Below are 19,291 nucleotides of genomic sequence, written 5' to 3'. Positions count from 1 at the left end.
GATATGATCTAATAAAGTTAGAGTTAGTTTCCATTATTCTATCCATTCAATGCATTAAGATTTATTTGAGTATTTAGACTTGCATCACTTTTATTATATATGCATTTTATATAATTTGAACACAGTTATACAAAATATTCAACTTATGAGTTCCTTGTAAATTGATGAGTTATTTACATTTAGTTCATGAATTTAGACAATCTATCTAAGACTATAATGAATTACCTTCTACTCTAAGGGATAATTTATTTTGGTCATTGGAATGAATTTCCTATAATGAGTGCATTAATATATATGATCATACATTAAGTAGGACCTAAGATGAATTATAATATTAGCTATTAAGTAGTCATGATTTCATTAAAATACTATGTTGTATGAACTTTCAACTTTAAGAGAATATTAAGTTAGTACTAAACTTTTTAATAGCTTTTAGTTGCAAGACAAACCCTAACATGATTATATATTTTCTTATGGGTTGGGTGACCATTACTTAAGGTAGATGACAATAGGTATTTTAAAAATAGACATCATGATATATTATGAGTTTAAGATAATGTGTCCTTTTGGATGATCATAAGGACTTATGATTATAAAATCTATGATGTCATAATAATTTTTTTAGTAAAATTTGATATATACTTTTAGTGAATTAAGGTATGTCAATTAATTACATAATGAAATGATTTAAGATTCAATGATCATAGAGGTAGTCTTGAGAGGATGATAGCATCTATCTCGTTAGAGTTGCAAAATATATGTTAGTTTTTACGATAAATCTGATACTTCTTGAATATGAAAGATAAATGTGATGCAAATTGTTTCAATGATCAGATATAACTCTCTCTGCTCTATTAATACCCATGGAAGTGTAAGGGTCTAGGCATCTTGCTTTCTTAATTGCTTATTGTTCTTCTTTATTTTTCTTCACGGCTAATCTTAATTAAATTAATGATTGCTTGTGTTTTCCTTGTAGTGCTGATCTTCTTTCTTCTTCTTCCAGCTTCTTCTTTTTTTCTCTGTAGCCAACCTTAAGTTTTTTGCCTCTCATCAAGAAATTGTCAACCGGCATATAAATTTGAATTTCAGTTCATAGAAGGGGTGATATATATTAATGTTTGTTAAGCAGCCTTCGTACAAATATTGTACCATTTCCAAACATGCAAGATATAAAGCAATGTAGAAATAGGTTAACCATGCACCGATAAGAGAGGGATCCACTACGAAGGGTTTTCTCAACTATCTGTTCTTTTATTGGCCTCTGACGTTAACAGAAAAGAGTGATGTCCATCTACTTTAGTTCATAAGTTTTTTTGACTACTAATGACGCTTCAATCTATCATCTGAGGAAATAAACTCCAAACTTGTATCCATCTCATCCTACTTTTGCATGCCTCTTAAACTGCTTGAACAAAACTATCACCTGAATTTTGTGATAGAAATTAACGAGAAGTAATCATACATGGCCTTCCAATATATCATGCATTAATAACTAATTTCGAGATCTAGCTCCCTCCAAACACCAAATGATGCCCTGGACGAACCTTTTCACGGAAATATAAATGTAACATAAATTACATGATTAATTAGCACCCATATTAGCTGTGTTTCTGATCATAGCCATCATATTGCACTTTCATCTGTAGTCAAATATTCTTTCCCTAATCCAAATTATAATAATACGATTACGCAATCCCAATGGCCAGGGATGTTTACTTATATTGCAAAATTTGGTGTGTTTCATAAAATATACAGCTTATACTTAACCAATAGAAAATCATTCAGCTCACTTGATATACTAAATCATATCCAATGTGACCAAGGTTATGCTGAGATAAAATTGGACACCATGAATTAATTGATTGATTGAAATCATTTTTCTAATTGGAAGGTCCTTTTTTTTTTTTTTTTCGAACTATTCTATTTTTTGGTCTGGAAGAGATCTCTTGAAGTTTTGAGCTGCGTAATAGCAAGGAGGAGGGGGTGGTGGGTTACCAGCCATCTAGGTGATGGGTTCAACTGATCTTGGCGACTGACTTGTTTCATACTAATTACAACAGACTGAATACCTTCTAAAGATATATTAGAAATGCAAGCAATCTGTATCGAATGCCGTCTTTTTGCTACCGACCATTTCATAACTGAAAAAAAAAAAGTCATCTTCCATTGCGTTTGATTGGTATTCAAGTCCTCCCTAACTTCCAAAAATCATTCTAATTCATTACTAGTCACTTCAACTTCTACACAAATCTCATATTAGTGAATAGAACTATCACCAAAACTGAGTGAACAAATGAAATGTCAGCGATTGCCACAATATCCATCCATTTAATGTTGTCTAATGGATTCATAATTTCAAGTTTTTGCTTGTGAAACTGCATACAGTCAATGGATGCAGCACCGTTGACCTCTAAGGGTTTTGCAAGTGGCATTTCAAGAGGGTTTTGAACTATAAATTTCAAGTATATGTATCATCTTATTATATCTCTCATTCTCAAAATCATTCGACAATGACCTATACTCAATTGTGTACATATTGTCCGCTTTGGGTCAAAAGGGGCCTTCATGACTTTAAAAGACATCTATAAGATTAAGATGGACCCATATATATACATGTTAAAAACTTTCTCCTATATCCGACATGGGACATCATAATCACCCCCATGCAGACACAACATTCTCATTGTCTTCAACATGATTCTGGGACCAAATAGACAAATACTCCTTGAGACTAAACAAACTCTTATATTAGGATTGGAGATTAGCTTTAATACCATTTGTAACGAAACTTGTCCCAAACTGGATAGATATTGTCCATTCTAGATTTAAAGGGGTCATTACGACTTTAAAACGTATCTATTAAATGAAGAGGAGTCAATACATATATAGCATTAGAAACTTTCTCTTATATCTTATTCGGAATATTATACATTCTTTCTCCTCACACCCACTTCTTGGTTCAAGAAAATTTCTGCGTTTTTAAGCTTTTCTAGTTCTACATATTCCTTGGAAAGGACAAGGATTTTTTATATGAGCGGCCTTAAAGCTACTCCTAAAGCCAAATAAACTGTCACATTTTTAGCGGCTGAAAACGGTGCCTTGCTAACAGCCAAAAGCCTGCAAAAAAAATACAAAACAAGAATTGGGTTCAGCCGAGTTGAGGATTTCTGGTTGGAAAGCTGACCGTGTCTGACTCAAAACACAAAGTTTTATGCGAATAACCTGACTGGTGGGGGCAGGAGTCCTTCTCCCAAATTAACACTAACACCAATATATTGTTCCAGACAGCACACATGCACCAGCATGTTCCTATGTTTGTGGTTTACACTTTACTTGTGTGGCCGTAATGATCTCAACTTTGAATATGCAAGTTTGCTTGTTTGTAGTGTATTCTATACTGGATCTTTCATTAGCTTTCTATTGTTTAAACAAGAGACCAATTTGAAAATTTGCCATTGCATGGGGCATGCAATTGTTGATAGACCAACCCTTCCTACCGTTGGAAAGTTAAACATGACTTAGGAATGCAGTTTATAAAAACTATAATTGGATTTAGTTTTTACAAGTCTGAAGAGAATATTCTTAAATAGTAGAATTCTAGAAGGATTCTATTATTAGGAGTTTCTATATTTTTATTATTAAGAGTTTCTATTTTGTTAAGTTCAAGTACATAAGAATACAAAATTAAGTAATTAAAGAGGTAAGTAAATTAATGGTCAAAAGAATGTATGTTATTCGTGGTATACATTACAATGACTTAAGGATACATGAACTATACAAGGTATACATATATTACTCCTAAATATAAGAATTGACCGTTGACTATTCTTGAATTGTGGGAGAAATTGATTCTCTCCTAATAGTAATATTTGAACAAATCTAGTGGAAGACAACAAATTTTTAATTCTCTTCAATTATTCATCTTCCTTTATGTAATTATGTGCATTTTTTCAATCCTATTACTCCAACAAATTGAAATAATAAAGACAGTGAAGACAGTTATGATAAGTGAAATATAGGAGACTTTACTTGGTTCATAAACTTCATGAGAGGTTGTAGAGAAAGATTACAAAGGATTAATTATAAGATAAAATCACTCTATATATGCCTAAACCAAATAGACTTCTTGAAAGACATGATGAAGGGAGACAAGGAAGCTTTTACTATCATCTATTAAGTAATGGTATTAAGTAATGGTTGAAAGTACTGTTGAGAAGATTTCAAATGCAACCACCTTTAAAGAAGCTTGAGAATTACTACAAAATATAAAAAAAAATTGCTAAGGTATGAAATGTTCACTTTCAAACTCTTAGAGGACAATTTGAAAGTTTGAATATGAAATAATCGGAATCAATCTCCAATTATTTTTCTAGAGAATTGACTATTATGAATTTATTAAAGAAAAAGGTGAAAGTTTATATGACACTCGTATGATTGACAAAAATACTTTGATCTTTAGAATCAAAGTTTGAGTATACTTTTGTGGCCATTGAAGAATCTAAAGATTTAGATTTTATGACTATTGATCAACTTACGGTATCATTGCAAGTTTATGAAGAGAAATTAAAAAGGAAGTTAGGAAAAATTATAACAAGTTCTTCAAACAAAACTTACTTTAAAAGAGAATACAAAAAACCTTAATAAAGGAAGTTAAAATAATAGTAGATGAGGTCATTTATGTTGCCGTAAACGAGATCATAGATGTGGTCAAGGAAATGGAGCAAGAAGTAGTTTTAATCCATCAAATAACAAAGTGACATGATAAAATTCATATTCCTCAAAAGGGCATGAATGACATAACTCAAGGAAAAACGAAAGAGGAAGATAAAAATGATGATTCCCAATTTCAATGTTATAATTATAAAAAATATGGTCATTATGCTTATGAATGTAAAAGTGTCATTAATAATATGGAAAGTTAAGCTACCTATATTGAAAATAAAGATCAAGAAGAACTTACCATAGGGTTGGCATATAATAGAGAAAGCAAGGAGAAAAACACATGGTATCTTGATACCAAAACAAATAATCATATGTGTGGATTCAAAAAAATGTTTGTAGAATTGATGAATCAAAGAGTGATCAAGTTGCTTTTGGACATGCATCCAAAATTTCAATAAAAGACAAAAGTCAAATATTTTTATTTTTTTAAATGGAATGTATCAATTTATTTTGAATGTCTACTTTGTGCCCAATATGAAAAGAATAAATCAAGTTTAGGTCAAATCTAATAAAATGTCTATGATATTCAATTGAAAAATCAAGGTCTTTCAATAAGAGGTAAATATGTCAATTTAACTATTAATGTGCCTATGAGAAGAAATAGATTTTATTTTATTTTATTGAACATTCAAAATGATGTTGTAGGGTGACAAAAATCTTATGCCAACTATTCCTCTTGGATTTAACACTTGAGTTTTGGATGTCTAAGATATCATTTTAATTACTACAAAGTGCATTATGAAAAAAGAAAGTACAATTAAAATTTACGAAGTCTCAATATTAAATTATAGATATTTTTACCAACTCTTTCAAGTTTGAAGATTTTAGAAGGTTAATATTACTTGAATTTACAAATCAAGTTTAGCGGGCATGTTGGAAAGTTAAATTTGATTTAAAAAGTTTTTAAAAACTAGAATTAGATTTAGAAGGTGTTTAGTAAAACTTAATATTTATTACTTAATAACTTATGTTGACTTTAAATTAAATTATAACTTTAAGTATCAAGGTTGGTTAATAAAATTAACTTAAAATTTATTCTATATTATCAAATTGATATATCTATTCTTATAAATTTTAACTAAGGCAAAGAAAGTTAAGTAACAGTAGAGGTCATGAAGTAGCAAAAGAGTTTGTGAAGATAATTAGGGCAAATAAAGATGTGAATTTAAGAATAAATTAATTGTTTTTATAGTTGTTTTTAATTTTAAGTTATGCCATTAGGTTATTTTACCAAACATATTTAATTTATTTAATAACTTGAATTAAGTTATTAAGTCACTTTAAATTATTAAATTGGTTTATCAAACACACACTCGGTCTCTACAAATCTAAGAGAATATTTTATTTTAAGTACATGGTTGATTTAGTTTCTATATTCAAATATTTGAGCATTAGAATGGTTCTATATTTTATTATTAGAAGTTTTTATAATTTTATTGTTAGAAGTTTTTATTTTGTTTAGTGTGATTATCTACTAATAATGGATTATATGCTATTTAAATAAGAGTGATGGAAGAAAATAAATTTTTTAACACTTCAATTTTTTAATTATCTTCCATTATGTATTTGTTAATATGTTTCTTTCAACACTATTACTCCAACAACTAAGTTAGGTCAGCATTGAAAACACTATTTGAGAGAGCATTAGACATAAATGAATAAAAAAAAACCCTATGTTACTGTCTTAGTGAATTTTTGAGTTTGTTTTTATCTTAGAGATCGAATCTCCTACTGGCTAGGGCTTACAACCCACTGATATATAGCTCTAGCTCTATAAATAACCCTGGAGATGCAAGGGCCTCGGCATCTTGCTTGCTCGCTTGTTTAAGTTCTTATTCTTCTGCCTTCTTTCTTCTTCTTTTAGTCTGCTCTATGGCCAATTTTAAGTTCATAATTGCTTGTTTGTTCCTTGCAGTGCTGATTTTCTCTCAAGAAATTCAGTCTACTGAAGGAAGGCAATTGAACTTGGGGATGAACAAGGGATCCCCAGAACTTCAAACTCATGTTAAAATCATGGGAAAAGAAACCACAAAAATTGTAGAGCACCATGCTAATAAGTCTCTGCCTGCAGCACCAACAACTCAGGTGGTGGCTGGGTCTCAGCCACCACCCTCAGATCTTGTGGAGGGCTTCAGGTCAACTACCCCAGGTCACAGTCCTGGTGTTGGACACTCCCTTCAGGACTAGGGCAACCGTCATAACGTACGGTTTCAATTATTTATTTGCATGCATGCTTTCAGTACCATCTAGCTATCTCATTTTATTTTTACTGAAGGGAGATAGATTAATCAATGTGTGATTTGTTTACCTTATGTCAAACACTATGTTAGTTTGGATTTCAGTTCATTAATGTGGTGAGACTGATGGTTGTTATGTAGTGTTAATTTGTACAAATATTGTATGATTTATGCAAGCAATAAAGTAATGTGTGATTTCTCAGGTATTTGTTCTTTTTATTGGCATCGGATGTTAATGGCAGTACTATTAAGACGTGCAATTGGACAATAGAGAAGGGCTATCCCCAGCTAAACTCTCATCCTAGACCTTCTCATGATGTAACCATGGACACCGTTTTGTATATCTTAGGCTCTATTTAGTTCGGTAAAAAGTGGAATTGGGTAAAGAATGTTGTATTAATTAATGCACACTTGCATAGATGCTGAAAGAAGCTACTGATCAGTGCTAAGCTAAGCCATGAATTAATTAGTTCATCCACCCTATTTCCGAAAAATGGCATCCTAATCATATGAAAGAGTGCATAATTGTTTCAAAAAAATTTATAACCTTGTGATACCAACAAGAAGTAATAGTTGGTTTTCCAATGTATACGACTGATTTCAAGATCAAGCTGTGGAACCCTGGACCAAAACATTTTATCAAAACGCAAATGTAGTGTAAAATGATTTAACTCTCATGTTCATTATGTTTCCTGATCATAGCCATCATATTAGACTTTCATTTGTAGTCAAACAATTTTTTCCTAAGCAAAATTATAATAATGCTAACTGAGGAATATGAATGGCTGGCGATAGTCGCTAAAATTGCCAAACTTGCATGGTATGATTCACAGAGTATATATACTTGCTTAAACATAAGCAAGAGAGCATCATTTACTGCTTTGGATCCAAAATGATCAGGCCAGGCTACGATATAACTGGACATCATATATTAATAAATTGATGAGAAAGTAATGCTCCTATAATGAAATGCATGATCTTTATTGCAAAAATTTGCATAGCATGCATTCAGTTGAGTCAAGAAGAGAATCAACCCGACAAATGAATTTTGCATAATTAATCTATCTGTTTTCTGTTCGAGAGGGTCTTGTGCTATTGTTCTATTTACTAATCTAGATGAGGTACCTTGAAGTAGGAAGCTGTGTGATAGGAAGAACCATGAAGATGATGATCAGTGACCAGCCACCTAGGTGATGGGTCAACAGATGTTGATTGACAGACTTTTTTCATGCTAAATATTACAGCAGGCATAGGACCCAACTAAATATGATGTAATGCACAATTTAATGAATTGCACTTCATACATATTTCACTGTTTGTTTACAACAATTTCAATTGAATTTCCTATACCTTCCAAGATACATTTGGTATACAAGCAATGTGGATTAACATCCTTATGTCATCCCAGTCATTGTTCTTCTCAATGTTGAGCTCTCAGAGTATACAGAATTTGATTGCATGGTAATTTACCAATTTAATCTAAAATCTTAAGCTATTAGATGATGATAAAGCTTATTATGCATACAAACTGATATGGGTTATTGGGACCTAACAGTCAACTAATAAAGAAGTGAATGGAACCAAGTCACCAGAATTGATAGTGAATCATTAAGGATTACAAGATTTCAATCCATTATTGTTGTCTAATGGGTTAGTTTCAATTTTCAGATTATAAAAAACTGCTTAAAGTCGATGGATGCAGCTACTTTGGTTTTGAAGGAGGGGCTTACTAAATCTTTTATTCTGGGAACCATTATTTCTTATCGCACCCACTTGTCCTGCACAGTAGTGTGTAAATGCTAGGCAAGTGGTAACTAGTTTTCAAATTGGTTCCTGCATGCTTTCAAGTGTTACAGTCCTTGGTGTAGACTAAGTCACTCTTGCAGTATACAAATTAATCTCTTAATTACTACAAGGGTTGAACCTAGACAATTGGAGAAGAATATAAAATCTTGGACCATTGGGAAACGAAAGGCATGCGGAATATCCTTTGTGCTTCTGCTAAAGTCGCTTTCATGCAATATTATATGGAGATTGTCCTAATTTAATCATAATTATAACCATTAACAAGGTAATACTCGTCCACTACAGCCTAGCACAACTCTTTCTTCTATAAAAATGTTTGTTTTATGTCTAAAGTTCAGTGGGAGGCTGCTGAGGGGCTTCCTCAGATCGAGGAGCCAACCATGCAGGTGTACTTTTTCAAGAATCTTTGTTTTTAATTTCACTCTAAGTGCGAAGAGGAGGAGGGGGTTGAGGTGCAGCACTTATAATTCAGCTCATCAGTTATTTCATTTGACTTCTTTTGAATCAAACTGACAAGGAGGAGTGACTGGGACCCTCCATGGGGTTGGTGGCTTTAGTGCATTTGACTCCACCTTTTGACTCCACCTTTTGGCTGGTGAGTGTCATCTTTATCATATTTAACATGTACTGATCATGCTCTGATCGTGATTGGGATCTTACTGAACCATGCATATAACTTCAAATTTTCTATTGCTTCTACAAAATGTTAAAGATGAACTTCATGATTACCATTCTTAGTGTGGTATGCTATGATTTGATTAAAGAACTTCATCAAGAAGAGTCAAACCCATGTCGTAATTCATGTTAATGTTCCACAAAGATCAGAATGTCGTTTATATAAACTTGTAAAAGGAAAAATTCTAATCTCTACTCATTACTGAAATTCAGTCAAATGTCGGCTGTTCATGTAAACCATCCATTACTAATTAATTCATTAACCAAACTTCGTTGTTCATTAGTGGTAGTTGATCTGGTGATTAGAAATCATTTTAATTCTCTGAGTGCAAAATCTCCCTGGGTCCATAGTGCCTTGAATATCTAATAGAATATTGTAGCTATACAACACTGAGTTTGGAATCTATATTAACAAAGCATTATAGAAAAATAAGGGAATGGTGACAACATCACTAATCTAACAAATCTGAGATTCAATATTTAAATAGAGAACAAGTGGTATTGCTATCAAAGAGAGATTGTTTATTGCTATAATTAGGAAGAATATTCTTACCTAGCCGCTTAGTAATCATGGAACTTGCTCAGAAAACCATAAAGAAAAAGAAAAATGGAAGTACAGAGATAGGACAGATGTGCTTCACCTGAATTTGTCGAGAAAAGAGTCTAAGCTTGCACACGAGCCATCATATAAAACAATACACATCTGTAAGTGGCAATTGCACACGAGCATCCCAAACTTTTTGGTGCACTTCCATGGTGGGAAGGCCAAATAATGAGCTCATTTTGGTTATTCTGAACGAGCATTTGGGTCTTAGCGAACCCTTCCGTTCAATTATTCAGGAAAAAAATCGGTTAAATTGATCAACGTTCAAACCCTAGCAACATTTCATTACAGTACTTAAAGGTGATATAGTCAAATATGACCAGGCTTTTCATGTTTCAACTTGAAAGCCCTAGCCATATTTCATCAAAATGAAAGGATATATAGTAAAATATAATCAGGCGCCCTTTTAAGCTTCAATGTGAATGTGTTCTAAAAATGTATTTTTTATGTGGGTGCAATAGTTACTCTACTTTACATTATTAAAGGAATGAAAGGAAAAAGATATAAAAGAAAGGAACCAGAAGAGTAATGAAAAGATGATTAAGAGCAAGCATGCCTTATGCATAGTGTTCTTAAGCACGCACAACCATCCAAATTGGAAGCGGTGATTCACTTTATTTTTGTCCTATAGAATAATTAGCGGCTTAGGATCCTCAATGGCCATGCTCCGCAAGTTTATAAGTACCCCCTGAAATGCAATGCATGACCATCCCATTCGCTTCTCTCCCTCCTTCAAGCCTGAGGCTTTCTTGTGCCTTCCTACTCAATTCAAAGAAATAGAAAACATCCTGTTGATCACTTTTCTTCTCTTCTCATGGCCAAAATCCAAGTTATCCATGCCTGTTCCCTTCTTCTTGCAGTAATCACCTATCATGATATTCTCTATACCGAGGGAAGGCCAATAAACTCAGTGACCAAACAGGAGTTTAGCTCAATTGATTTTGAATCAGGAAATGAAACAGGCAGTCAAGGAACTAAGCACAAAGAAGATCATTGGTACACACCTCCTCCCCCAGAGCCCAATCCCAGTGTTAAAAATTCAGTTGCAGGAAAGGACATTCTTCCACCCATAACGCCAAATTACAGCATTGGTTTTGGAGATTCGACTGCAGTATACAAAGATGATTTTCGACCTACAACTCCAGGCAGCAGCCCCGGTATTGGCCATCGATTTGTACCAACCAAGGAAGATATTCAACCAAAGGCACTAGGGAATAGTCCCAGTGTGAGACATTCTGTCACAGCATACAAGGATGATTATCGACCCACAATGCCAGGTCACAGCCCTGGTGTTGGCCATTCGCTTCAGAAAAAAAGTGCAGAACCAAATGCCTAGACGTGTATATACAGGCATAATTAGTACATAAGTCGATTGTGTCAGTAGTTTCAATTCCTGAGTTTCACAGTATCCTTAACTGTCCCTGCAGGTGAAACTCTTACATATGTTGCTGTTCTCCTGTGCAGTGGTTGCCAGGTTAATAAGCTGATTGCTCTTTATTTTATGTTCGAGAAATGATATGTAGTGCTACCTTTATCATTTTCATACCAGCTATTGCAAGTGCATGCATGAAAATCATATTTACTGATGAAGAATTCTACCAAGCTGAACCTTGAATCCAGAACTCCTCACATCTCACATGTATGCATGTATGGGCATGAATAAACCACAACCTTTAAATTTAAAGCAGAAAAATTTACTGCTTTTCTTATTACAACCTTGGAAAGTAATAATATCTCCGCGTTCTTAAGCCCCATTCATGCATGCATCATATTGGGCCAAGCCATGAACTTCCAGCCTGGCTAGCTACTCCTGATATTTCGTTGTCTGTGTGTGCGCGCGTGTTTTCTCTCTAGATTTTATGCCAGCTTGTAAAACTATCAATCGACTTAAAACTCATAGGCTTTTTTGGATCGGCATGTGGATTCAATAAATAGGACAAGAATAAACATGTGCTATCCTGACAAACAAGAGTCTAATATCATGCATGCATGTTAAATTACAAATTATCCTAAAAATTTAAACCAATCAGATAGCGAACTGATTATGTATATTAAACTAATTTAGACTAGGCATGGATCATTTCTATGTTTCTATGTATGTTCACACTTGGTATAAAACTAGGGTTCCACTACTGTATCAAATGAGTAACTATCGAAAAAGAACCAATTACAATATGTCATGTGTATAAAATGGATTTGTACCTTTCTTGCATCTAATTATCCATACATTGGTTTCATTACTTGTACTAACTGTACTAAATCATATTTGTTTATACCTTATCATCGCATATATTTGTTTCCTCATCGAATAACCTAGATCCATCATATACTTTCAACAATTGAGATTACAAATTCGGTACCTAATTAGTATCTTATCATTTCCTTAAAAATATGAAAATAAAAAAGAGAGTTACACTAAGGTGCAGTGTCCCACTGTGCCAAATTAATCTTTATTTTTTATACATTTTCAAAATTGGTGCTCCTTCAGCCTAAAAGTGCAGAGCATGCCCTTACGGCCACTGCCTGGCCATGGGGCATGTACAAAGTTACAACTCCATCTCTACCTAATGTTATACTTTGAAAAATTGCAATTAAAGTTAAAGTCAATTCCATTTTCAAAAGGAAGGGTGTGATAATTTCAAACAATATTTTTCAACTACTGCATCATATAGGTCTCTAATTGTCATTTTTAAAATAATGAGCCGCAAATTTGAAAAGGGTGTGCGGTGGATCCTTCACCCCTGGAACCTCCAAAATAGCCTTCTAAGCTAGATTCCAAGAAGACTATGATAGAGAAGGTTTTATATTATTGCCTTTAAAATTTTGTTCCAACTTCCCTTTAACCCCCTCCCAGTTACAAGGTTTAAATCCAATCCATGTGCAGCCCTTATCACAGTTTTTTATTTTATTTTTATTTTTATTTTAGATCCCATATGGTGAAGGTTCCGTTATAGTACTTCGAGAGGCAAAAAGAATCTTAGGTTGCTAGCTGCCATAGTGTATAGTTGTGACTATATTAAGACCTCCGGTTAATATATAGTTTCATATCTAAGCCTACTTGCAATCCTTCCCCACACCTTCTTGGGTCATGTGTGAATGGCGCAGCATCTTGGTCTTTCTTTTTATCAAGATTTTCTTCTTCAAAAAGATATGTTTCTGTACGTGATTGTCGAGGGTATCAATGCGGCCCTTGAACTTATTGAAACTGCTGTATCTTTCCATTGTAAATTTTAGTTCAAATTTGAAGATATATCTTCCTAGTAACCTCATTTGCAACAATAGAAATGTTTGATCACAACTTCACTTGAAAGATGACTTAAAACATTAAATTTCATTTAATAAACATAGATTCTAATTAACATGTAGATCATTCTCATACAACAGCATCAAAAGGATTTTCATTTTTCAATGTGACAACCTCTCTTCTATATGCCTAAATTAATGTCTAGGTTTTACCTTCCTTAGGATTTGGACTTACTGCGGCTGCCCTCTTTTCCCATGTGATGCAGTTAACTGGATGGAATCTTGGTTGGTGCTTGATTCGCACATGCAACATCTTTGTAAGTCCTAAAAAACTAAATTAACATTCACACTTTCAGCGGCTGAAACTGTGCCTTTCTAACACTCAAAAGACTGCGAAAAATACAAAACAAAAATTGGGTTTCTGACTGAAAGCTAATCGTGTCTGACTGAAAACACAAAGTTTAATGTGAAAGTGGTCACAGGAAAAAAAAAAAAAAAAAAAAAAGAACTAAAACCAGAACAATGTTATCATAATAACCTGAATGGTGGTGGCCGGAGTCCCTTTTCTTTGAAATTAATATAGGGTCCCAGACAGCACACACATGCACCACCATGCTCCAACTTTGAATAAACAATCTGAAAATTTGCTATTACATGGGATATGCAATTGTTGACAGATTAACCCTACCTGCCACCTTAAGCTAGCTCTGCACTGCGTACACTATTTGAGAGAGCGTTAAAAAAAAATCTATGTTCCTGACCTAGTGAACTTTTCTGTTTAATTTTATCTTAGAGAATCTCCCACTGCCTAGCACTTACGGCCCACTGCTATATAGCTCTAGCTCTAGCTGTAAGGACCTCGGCATCTTGCTTGCTAAAGTTTTTATTCTTCTATCTTTCTTCTTCTTTTAGTCTTCTCTATGGCCAATCTTAAGTTCATATTTGCTTGTTTGTTCCTTGTGCTGATTTTCTCTCAGAATGGTTCTGATACCATAAAGAGGTAAATGAATGAATGGCCAAAAGTATTACTGTTGGTATACATTACAACCTTTAAATATATACGGCTTTTTTCCAAATTAAAGATACATGAATTATATAAGGTATATGTATGTTACTCCTAAACTTAAGAATTGACCATTGAGTGCTCTTGATTTGTGGTTGAGATCGGCTCTCTCCTAATAGCTAGGCAAGTGGTAATTAGTTTTCAAATTGGGCCCTGCATGCTTTCAAGTGTTACTGTCCTTGGTGTAGACTAAGTCACTATAGCAGTACAAACAATTGGAGAACAATATAAAATCTTGGACCGTTGGGATACGAAAGGCATGCGGAAGATCCTCTGTGCTTGTATTAAAGTCGCTTTCGTGCACTACAGCCTAGCACAACAGAGAATCAAATCCTCTTTCTTCTCAAAAAATGTTTGTTTTATGTTTAAAGTTCAGTGGGAGGAGGCTGGTGAGAGCTTCCTCAGATGGAGGAGCCAACCATGCAGGTGTACTTTTTCAAGAATCTTTGTCTTTAACTGCATTGTAAGTGGGAAGAGGGGGGGATTGAGGCGCAGCACTAGTTTCATTTAACTTCTTTTGAATCAAAATGACAAAGAGGAGTGACTGGGACCCTCCATGGGGTCAGTGGCTTTAGTGCATTTGACTCCACCTTTTAGTTGGTAGACCATGAAATTTTAATGAAAAAAATAATGACAAATGGTATGAGATACATGGAAAGTGGAAAGCTAATTTATTGTTTTGGACTAATTAATTACTTTGCTTTGGAGGTTATGACTTATTGAATTATACTACTGTTTATTTCCCTTCATTGAGCCCATACACAAGCCTAAGAAAGATTATTCTTTGGCATATTACTGAATAGTTTAAGCTTTGGGCTGAATCATTTTAAAAATAATAAAAATACTAATTATATGTCCAATGAATTAATCAAATGATCCTTAACCTAATGGGGTATTGCAATGACACATTGTAAAGAAACTGCTTTGAGGGACAAACTTTTAAGAAGCCTCAGTCTAAAAATGTACCCATGCTCTGATCATGATTGGGATCTTATTGAACCATACATATATATAACTTCAAATTTTCTACTGCTTTTACAAATTGTTAAAGATGAATTTCATGATAATCATTCTTCATCAAATAATAAGATTACAAGGATTAAAATGTTGCTTATATAAACATGAAAAAGGAGCAATTCTAATCTCTACTCATTACTGAAATTCAGTCAAACATCGGTTGTTCATGTAAACCATCCATTGCTAATTAATTAATCAAACTTCCTTTTTCATCAGTGGTAGTTGATCTGGTGATTAAAAACCATTTTTCTCTTAAGTGCAAAATCTCCCTGGGTCCATAATGCTTTGAATATGTAATAGAATACTGTTGCCATGACAACACCGAGTTTGGAATCTATATTAACAAAGCACAACAGAAAAATAGGGGAATGGAGAGAACATCACTCGTCCCCATGCCCCCCCCAAAAAAAAAAAAAAAACCCAGAAGAAGGCAAAAAAAAAAAAAAACTGAAATTGAATACCAAAATTAATAGGAGCCAATTAATTGCCTTTGATATTGACAGCTTTCTTGAGTGTAATGATGAAATGCTTCTTATAAGCAAAGTATTCTCAGAATTTCAAAGACAAAAAATGAAATTCTAACAATTCTTTCACTATCATGATGATCCAACGACTCTAAAACCACCTATTGGACCGAATCTTACAAAGCATATTCTTACTTGAAAACTAGTTTGTATCCAGTGAAAGATAAAAAATCTTTTTATAACATTCAACATCACAATCATCCCAAAAGCATTCAATATTACACCAATCCCCCAAGTCATTCCACAGTACTACACCCATCCTCCATCCTTGAGCCTAATTTTGGAGCGGTCATCTAAACAGAGGCGTATTATAATTAAGGTGTTATACTTTATATATACAAAACTATCAAATCTGAGTCAATATTTAAATGTAGGGAACAACTGATATTGCTATCAAAGAAAGATTTTGTTTATTGCTATAATTGGGAAGAATCTTACCTCCCAGCCGCTTAGTAATCATCAACTTGTTCAGAAAACCATAAAGAAAAAGAAAAATGGAAGTACGGGAGAAAGGACAGATGTGCTTCACTTGAATTTATCGAGAAAAAGAGTCAACTTTTGCACACGAGCCATCACAAAAAATAATATATATCTGTAAGTGGCAAGTACACGAGCACCCCTAACTTTCTGGTGCACTTCCATGGTGGGAAGACCAAATAATGAGCTCATTTGTGTTATTCTGAACAAACACTTGGGTCCTAACAAATCATTCCATTCAATTTTTCAGGAAAAAAAAATCGATTAAATAGATCAACATTCAAACCCAAGCAACGTTTCATTACACGGAAAGGTCATATAGACAAATATGATGAGGACGTTTTTAAGCTTTGATGTGAATGTGTTCTACAAATATATTTTTATGTCGGTACAATAGTTACTCTATTTTACATTATCGAAGGAACAAAAGCAAAAGACATAAAAGAAAGAAATCAAAAGAGAAATGAAAGAAGGTTAAGAGCAGGCATGCCTTATGCATACTGTTCTTAAAGCACACACAACCATCCAAATTGGCCCCTATAAAATAATTAGCGGTTTAGGATCCTCATAGACCATGCTCCCCAAGATTATAAGTACCCTGAAAATGCAATGCTGTGACCATCACATTCGCTTCTCTCCCTCCTTAAAGCCTGAGGCTTTCTTGGGTCTTCCTACTCAATTCAAAGAAAGAAACCATCCTGCTGATCACTTTCCTTCTCTCTTCATGGCAAAAATCCAAGTTATCCATGCCTGTTCCCTTGTTCTTGCAGTAATCACCTATCATGATATTCTCTATACCGAGGGAAGGCCGATAAAATCACTGAGCAAACATGAGTTTAGTTCAATAGATTCGGGACCAGGAACAGAAACAGGCAGCCAAGGAATTGAGCACAAAGATGATCATTGGGCGGCACCTCCTCCCCCGGAGCCCAATCCCGGTGTTAAAAATTCAGTTGCAGGAAAGAAGGAACTTCCCCCACCCATGTTGCCAAATTACAGCGTTGGTTTTGGGGATTCAACTGCAGTATCTAAAGATGATTTTCGACCTACAACTCCAGGCAGCAGCCCCGGTGTTGGCCATCACTCTGTACCAACCAAAGATGATACTCAACCAAAGGCACTACGCAATAGTCCCAGTGTGAGACAGTCTGTCACAGCATACAAGGACGATTATCGGCCCACAAAGCCAGGTCACAGCCCTGGTGTTGGCCATTCTCTTCAGAAAACAAATGCAGAACCAAATGCTTAGACATGTATAGAAATGCAAACTAAGTGAGGTCAACTGCAACTATCCTTTGTGTGAGTAGTTTCAATTCCTGAGTTTCACAATATCCTCAACTGTGAAACTCTTTTATGTATGCTGCTGTTCTCCTGTGAAGTCATTCCACCAAGTTAATAAGCTGAAAATAAAGCATTAGTTACATTATTGTCCTTAATTTTACATTCAAGAAATGATATGTAGTGCTATCTTTATCATTTTCGAACTACTCATCGCAAGTGCATGCATGAGAATTGACCGTTCAAATTAAATCATATTTACTGATGAGAAAATCTACCAAGTTGAACCTTGAATCCAGAACTCTTCACATGTATGCATGCGTGGGCATGAATTGACTGGAACAACTCATTTATGTACACATCAAACACATGTTCCTGCATTGAGTTACCCACAAAAAAGTTTCTGCTTTTCCTATTACAAGCTTGGAAAGTATCAATATCTTCGCCTTCTTAAACCCCATTCATGCATGCATCATATTGGGCCAAGCCATGAACTTCAAGCCCGGCTAGATACTCATGATATTTTTCAATGGCTGTGTGTGTGTGTGTGTGTTTTTCTTCTCCGGTTTTTATGTCAGCTTGCTAACCTATCAAATGACTTAAAAGTCATAGGCATTTTTGGATTTATACTTGGATTCAATGAATTGGAAAAGAATAAGCATATGCTATCCTGCTAAACAAGAGTCTAATTAATATCATGAATGTTAACTAACTATTTAACCTAAAAGTTAAACCATAAGATAATGAACTAATTAATAATGTTTATTAAACTAATTTAGACTAGACATGGATCATTTCCATATTTCTATGTATGTTCATCCTTGGACTAAAAGTAGGGTTCTACTGTAGTATCCACCAACCAGTATCTATCAAAAAAGAAAAAAGAAAAAAAGAATCAATCACATGTCATGTGTAGAAAATAAACTTTGTACCTCACTTACATCTAATTTGTTTGTATATTGGTTTTATTATTATCAACTTTCGTTCAACTTATCTGTTCCTAGTCATATTTGTTTGTATTTTATCTCATATATTTATTCCCTCGTTCCATGATATATAACATAGAACATACTTTCAAGAATTGAGATTATAAGTTTGGTGTCAAATCAGTACCTTATCATTTTCCTTAAAAATATGAAAATAGAAAAGAGAGTTACGCTGAGGTGCAGTGTCCCCCTGTGCCAAAATCTCTATTTCGTATTCATTTTCAAAATTAGTACTCCTTCCGAAGTGCAAAGGCATGTCCCCACGGCCACTGCCTAGCCATGTGGTCTCTACAAAGTTACAACCCCAGCTTTACCTTATTTTTGAACTTTAAAAAATTGCAATTAAAGTTCAAGTCAATCCCAATATCAATAGGAAGGCTGTGATCATTTCAAACAATTTTCAACTACCTCATCATTTAGGTCTCTAGTTGTCATTTTTAAAATAATGAGCCGCAAATTTGAAAAGGGTGTGCGGTGGATCCTTCACCGCTGGTACCTCCAAAACAGCCTTCTAAGCTAGATTCCAAGAAGACTACATAGAGAAGTTATTATATCATTGCCTTTTAAATTTTGTTTCAACTTCCCTTTTAACTACCTCCCAGTTACTAGGTTAGATCCACTCCATGTGCAGCCCTTATTATAGGCTTTTTTTTTTTTTT

The 19,291-nt window shown here is 34.1% G+C and overlaps 1 protein-coding gene across 1 annotated transcript; it reads left to right on the top strand.

Moving 5' to 3' along the window:
• The first annotated feature begins 10,764 nt into the window (after positions 1-10,764).
• LOC117919174 (precursor of CEP6-like) lies at positions 10,765-11,587 on the top strand. The gene has a single exon (XM_034836289.1). It carries the CDS (start codon positions 10,859-10,861, stop codon positions 11,378-11,380), a length of 522 nt encoding a protein of 173 aa, XP_034692180.1. The 5' UTR covers positions 10,765-10,858; the 3' UTR covers positions 11,381-11,587.
• The last annotated feature ends 7,704 nt before the right edge of the window (positions 11,588-19,291 follow it).

This window comes from Vitis riparia, chromosome 7, assembly GCF_004353265.1.
Source record: "Vitis riparia cultivar Riparia Gloire de Montpellier isolate 1030 chromosome 7, EGFV_Vit.rip_1.0, whole genome shotgun sequence".
Lineage (NCBI taxonomy): Eukaryota > Viridiplantae > Streptophyta > Magnoliopsida > Vitales > Vitaceae > Vitis > Vitis riparia.
Note: the sequence above shows the minus strand (reverse complement) of the source record. Positions and strands in the feature narration are given on the sequence as shown.

What these genes read in the sequence shown, in the direction of transcription:
- LOC117919174 (XM_034836289.1), top strand. Translation starts at nt 10,859, where the DNA reads ATGGCCAAAATCCAAGTTATCCATGCCTGTTCCCTTCTTCTTGCAGTA.